Here is a 5,822-nt window from a genome sequence, read left to right on the forward strand (position 1 = left end):
TTTAATTTTCATCTTTCCTAGTTTTTATATAATTTGCACATTTATATCTATAATCATGTAACAATACTACCGTTTTATTGTTGCAAAAAAAGTAATTACATTTTCTTATTTCTAATCAGACACATACAAAAAAAACATGTTAGAAACACTTATTTAAGATTTCATGATGATTAAATAATATGAATAAAATAATAAATAATAATAATTAAATAGTATATAAAATAAAACTAAAAATTATGATATGGATCATAGCCTAATAATAATACCAAAAAAAAGACATATTTAATAACGTATTAACAATCAAAATAAAAATAAAAAAGAATTTTCCATAATATTTACTTCAGTAATATTGTTCAATAATAACAAATTTAAATTTAGAATTGAAAAGAAAAGGATATAATTTAAAAATAAAATCAAACTGATATTGTATTATAATTTTTATTTTTTCTAAAATAATTATTTTTTATTCATTTGTTATGAACCAAACTTTTACTGATTATTTAAAATGTCAATTTTTACTTATTTTTAATTTGAACAGACCATCTTATTTCAAATGTCAATTATTTAAGGATCATGGTTCATGGTTATCTCTTCCTCATGATTACATTTAACTTATAACTATATAAATTGTTATTTTATTATAAAATAATACTATATTAACAAAATATAAAGTAGATATTTTTAATAAACAGAGGTGTCAAAATATTTTTTTTTTCTCCAAAAGCAACCTAAAACACCAATAGTTTCTTATTGTTCCAACCCCTACAAGTATAAAAGGCCAGTGTCTCTCAATGCCTTATCAATTATTCTTCAATTCACAAAGTATTTTCATAGTCAGAATTGCAGAGTCTAAATCAGAAAACAAAAAAATGTCTTATCAGCTGTCAAGTATTGTGTGCATGTCCCGTTCAATTTGGGTTCAACCAAGCACAAATCATAGCAGGTGACTCTGTTATAATAACAACATTAGAATAAACATCTTTATACTAATATTTTCACTGCTTAATCAAACTATGCGGCTACTTATTCATCTTATATACTTTGTAATTTGTAGTTCCAAGTCTGACAGAGGGCAGAGAATTGGTGAGTTCAGAGAAATTACTTTACACATGCAGCAAATTTTTGGAGTTCCTTCAATGTTGTCCTTTATGACTATTAAAGTGCTGTCATGTCTCTGAAAAACTATGTAGCAAGTCCATTTGGATTTTGGACATTTTTGCTGATGTTGTTTTGTTAAAACTGACATTCTATACTGACAGAGTATCTCACAAAAATTCCTCGGAGTGTCAACTTGGAGAGCCTGCAGAATGGCTATTTGTTTCCTGAGGTCAGTGAGTTTTGCATTCTCCTGCCCCTTAACAAGTGTTTGACATATTCATGCTTCATATAAAAGTGTGATTTGTTACTACTTTAAGATATTAGACAAGTTTGGACAAGAATTAGTTTAGTTCTGCATATATAAATTTCTTTTCATCTAAAGGCTTACACAACAACTTTATGAAAAGGCTGAGTTTGTTCTAACAATAGCTTCGTGGCAATTTTTGAGTTCTATTTTCAATTATGGTGTAGCTTAGTTGTGTTATTACCTAACTTTATATTATTCTTAACCAGATATCCATAAGAGAGTCTGAATATGCTCAAAGGAATCCACATGCAAGATTGATAAAACTTGGAATTGGAGATACCACACAGCCAATACCAGACATCATAACTTCAGCAATGGCTGAGGTAATAGTTAGATTATAGACTAAAGGGGTCAATATATTTAGTCTTTTCATCCATATATATAGTTTTCACTTAATAAAAGGAACTTGGAAAGGGATTGACATGATCTTTTAATAATGGTTTGCTTTTCAGAATTACATGTATCAGTAACCTTCTATAAAGTTTTGGACTTCTCTGTAGAAAATGATTTATAGACCGTAAGAGGCATGCTTCTACTTTTCAACAATTCCATCGTGAGAATAGATTTATCATGCCTTCCTTTTTCTACACTTTCCACACAAATTATTAGATAAAGAGTATCAACTTGCATATATCTGGAATTTAGCATGATTCTGCATTAACATTACCATCCGACTCATGACAACACACAATATAAAACTTAATAAAGTTGCCTCATATCATATCAGGGGAAGCTTTCCCTTCGTATCCATATCACTTAGTTCATCTGTTACATAAGCAAAGGTTGGTTAGAAAAAGGGAACTTGCCACCTAAAATTTTCTTTAACAGGGTAGATTAACTACACTGCAATGAACAGTTTGAGAGATTTAGGACAAAAAAATGTTAAAGTGGGTAAAGTTGTTATCCAATGAATCAAAGAGAAATAAGATAATCAGAGAACAAAGTGTATACTATATTGTTTTGCAGCAAGCATTGGCTCTATCCACAGCACAAGGCTATAAGGGTTATGGACCTGAGCAAGGCAACAGGGTAAAGTTTCATTGCCCATTTCTGGTTTGATTAATTAGTCCTGCTTATCCTTCTGCTGTTGGGATTCATGTTCACAAAACTTTCATGGACTTTTCAGGAGCTAAGAAGGGCAATAGCAGAAACACTTTACCAAGGTATGCCAGTGAAAGAAAACGAGATTTTTGTGTCTGATGGAGCACAGTGTGATATTTCTCGCGTTCAGGTAAGGGACCTAGTTTTATAGATAGATGAGGGTCTGGCTTATAACAAAGAAAAAAAATTTCTTGTTCACATTTGACCCATTAAAATATAATAATTACTGTTTCTGATGTAATTGCATGTAGATGCTTCTGGACGCTAGTTTGTCAATAGCTCTGCAGGATCCAACTTTTCCGGTAATTACTTTTCCACCCATGTTGAACTTCGATCAAAAAATAAGAACTTTTTTGAAATAAAAAGTGAATGAAGCGATGAATGATGACAGGGATACGCAGATTCGAGCGTGATTGTTGGTAGGGCTGGAAGGTTGAATGCAGGGAGCGGAAAGTACAAAAGGATTGTGTACATGAAGTGTGAACCTGAGAACAATTTCTTCCCAAACCTATCGAAAACTCCCAGAACTGACCTGATATTTTTTTGTTCTCCAAATAATCCAACTGGTAGTGCTGCTTCTCGGCAGCAACTTGAGCAACTTGTGGAGTTTGCAAAAACAAATGGGTCTATCATAATCTACGACTCTGCTTATGCTGCCTACATTTCAGATGAAAGCCCCAGATCAATTTTCGAAATTCCCGGAGCCAAAGAGGTGATAAGCTTCATAGTAATAGGTCAATCATGAGTGGGTTGGTCCAAAGTTAACATTTTTAATACTCGAAACTTTTTGGGTGCAGGTGGCAATTGAAATTTCGTCATTTTCCAAGTTTGCTGGGTTCACTGGTGTGAGGCTAGGGTGGACAGTGGTGCCAGAAGAGTTGGTGTATGCAAATGGTTATCCTATGATAAGGGATTACGATCGCATTGTTTGCACTTGCTTCAATGGTGCATCGAACATTGTTCAAGCTGGGGGACTTGCATGTCTTTCTGAAGAGGGATTTGAGGCATTGAAAAGAACGATGGGGTACTACATGGAAAATGCGAAGATACTTGTTGAGACGTTTGAGTCAATGGGTAAAAAGGTGTATGGTGGAAAAAATGGGCCTTATGTGTGGGTGCATTTCCCAGGGTTGAGTTCGTGGCAAGTGTTCAACAAAATTCTTGAGAGAGCAGCCATTGTCACTGTCCCTGGCATAGGGTTTGGGCCCGGCGGCGAGGGCTATGTCAGAGTCAGTGCCTTTGGTCACAGAGAATGTATATTGGAAGCTTCAAGGAGATTGACAAAACTCCTATTAAAATAATAATAATAATAATAATAATAATAATAATAATAATAATAATATATATAGTGTTGACCATTCTCGCTGGCTTATACCGTCTTTGTATATTGTGTATGAAAAATAATGTTTGGGGAGAATGGAAAAGTTGTTCATTCTGGTGTTTGATATAATAAAATAATGTAATGGAAATAATACAAATATTAAAATATAATAATAATAAATATTAAAAAAATTCAAAATAATAATAATAATAATAATAAATACAAAATAAAGAATAATAAAATCATAAATTATTGATAAATATTAAAAGAAATTATAAAAATAATAAAGATAATTATAATCATAATAATTAAAATAATATAAATAAATAAAATTAAAAAAATAATAATATTAGTACAATTGTTAAATAACAATAAAATAATAACAATGGTATGGTATTGATAATAACAACACTGCAATTATAATTTAATATTTAATTAAAATTGATTCACAATAACAAAGAAACTTTAATCATTTTATAAACATACCATTTTATAAATTTTTAAAATTTATTATATCAACTTTTTAATCCAATTAACTTCATTCTTTTCTTTTTTTTCACATTTTTTTCTCATTCAATCAAATTCATTGTCTAATCCAAAACACCAAAACACAAGGTAAATGAGTTTTCATTTTCTAACCCAAAACACAAGGTAAATGAGATCAATACACTTCCGTACTCAATAACTTTTTTTTGGTCAAATAGTAATTTATTACTACCACGTGCAATAATATCTCATTTAAATAATAACATAATTAAATGAAATCTTACACCGGATAATATAAAGAGTCAAGTTGCGGAGTATAAAGTCACTCTTTACAGTTATCCAAGGTACTTAAAAGGAAATACTAAAGCTCACTACAATGCCTACAACCCAAAAGGAGTAAGAGATAGCCAGTATTCGAAATAAAGCCTTAGGAGCAATACAATACACGGGCCTTCGTCCTAAAGAAAAGCCCAAAGAGACATGAAGTCCAGCACAGGTAGACTGTGCAGCGAAATCATCCCTCTCTTGACCTCGAGTACCTCTCGCATCTGCTCTCATCGATAAATTGATGATCATCGCAACGGTAGAAGAACAACATACAAGACAATCAAACAAGCAAAAGGGTAAGCTAGAGCCAAAAAGATTTTATCATGCAATCAGATATACTTTCACAGTCCAATATACATACATCTTCCAAGCATGTTATGAGCTCCCAATCAATATACTAAGACTCAACTCGACTCATCCGGATACATATAATCTGGTCAGATTCAGCGGATGCTCGCACTTGTGGTGGATACCTCTGCTCACCCCCGAGTTGCTCACCCCCGAGTTATGTGTTACAAGTGTTACAATGAATCAATTCCCTCACACACAAGGTTAACCCTTAATAAATTTCAGGCCTCCTGCTACTCTCACCACAGGAGTCAGTCCGCTTTAAGTGAGACTAACTGACTACTTAGAGTGTCAAGATGCAATCCTTACCTTGAATCCTTACCAACTTATATAGATGGGGTAGCACCATGGACACCCACTAACAGGGGCCATGGAATTACGTCCCGACCACTAAAGCACGACCCTGAAATCCCACCTAGAGATTTCAAGAAATTATGCATTGACCACAGACCAATCATGTTCAATCAATCAAGTAATGTTTACCATACACAATATCTCATGCCAACCTTTACAACCCATTCTCATTCATAACCAAATACCGAATCCATACCAATTCATCCTTCCCAAACAATGAATATATATTTGTATTTCATATAAATATCATGTCTCCTTGATACCAACCATCTCATTTAAATCACATGCCAAGTTCATACCAACCCCATCATCCACAATCCATGAATCACATCACTCATGCATAATCATTTATCACATGCTTTTAATATAACAATTAGATTCAAGCCAGTAATAACCATTCAAGATCAGATAAACAACCAAACTACAATGATCTTGCGATAAAAACTGCTCTCCCTACAGAGCTCTGATTCAAGATCATAA

At 32.7% G+C, this 5,822-nt stretch overlaps 1 protein-coding gene across 1 annotated transcript; it reads left to right on the top strand.

Annotated features, from left to right (window-relative positions):
- The first annotated feature begins 824 nt into the window (after window positions 1-824).
- On the top strand, window positions 825-3,864 carry LOC114195002 (putative LL-diaminopimelate aminotransferase, chloroplastic). The gene is made up of 9 exons (XM_028085401.2): window positions 825-943; window positions 1,055-1,083; window positions 1,260-1,327; window positions 1,612-1,728; window positions 2,372-2,434; window positions 2,532-2,636; window positions 2,758-2,808; window positions 2,898-3,218; window positions 3,304-3,864. Exons 1-9 carry the CDS (start codon window positions 870-872, stop codon window positions 3,805-3,807), a joined length of 1,332 nt encoding a protein of 443 aa, XP_027941202.1. The 5' UTR covers window positions 825-869; the 3' UTR covers window positions 3,808-3,864.
- Window positions 3,865-5,822: the final 1,958 nt, after the last annotated feature.

Source organism: Vigna unguiculata, chromosome 8 (assembly GCF_037176805.1).
Source record: "Vigna unguiculata cultivar grain cowpea cultivar isolate G323 ecotype 2 chromosome 8, ASM3717680v1, whole genome shotgun sequence".
Classification (NCBI taxonomy): Eukaryota; Viridiplantae; Streptophyta; class Magnoliopsida; order Fabales; family Fabaceae; genus Vigna; species Vigna unguiculata.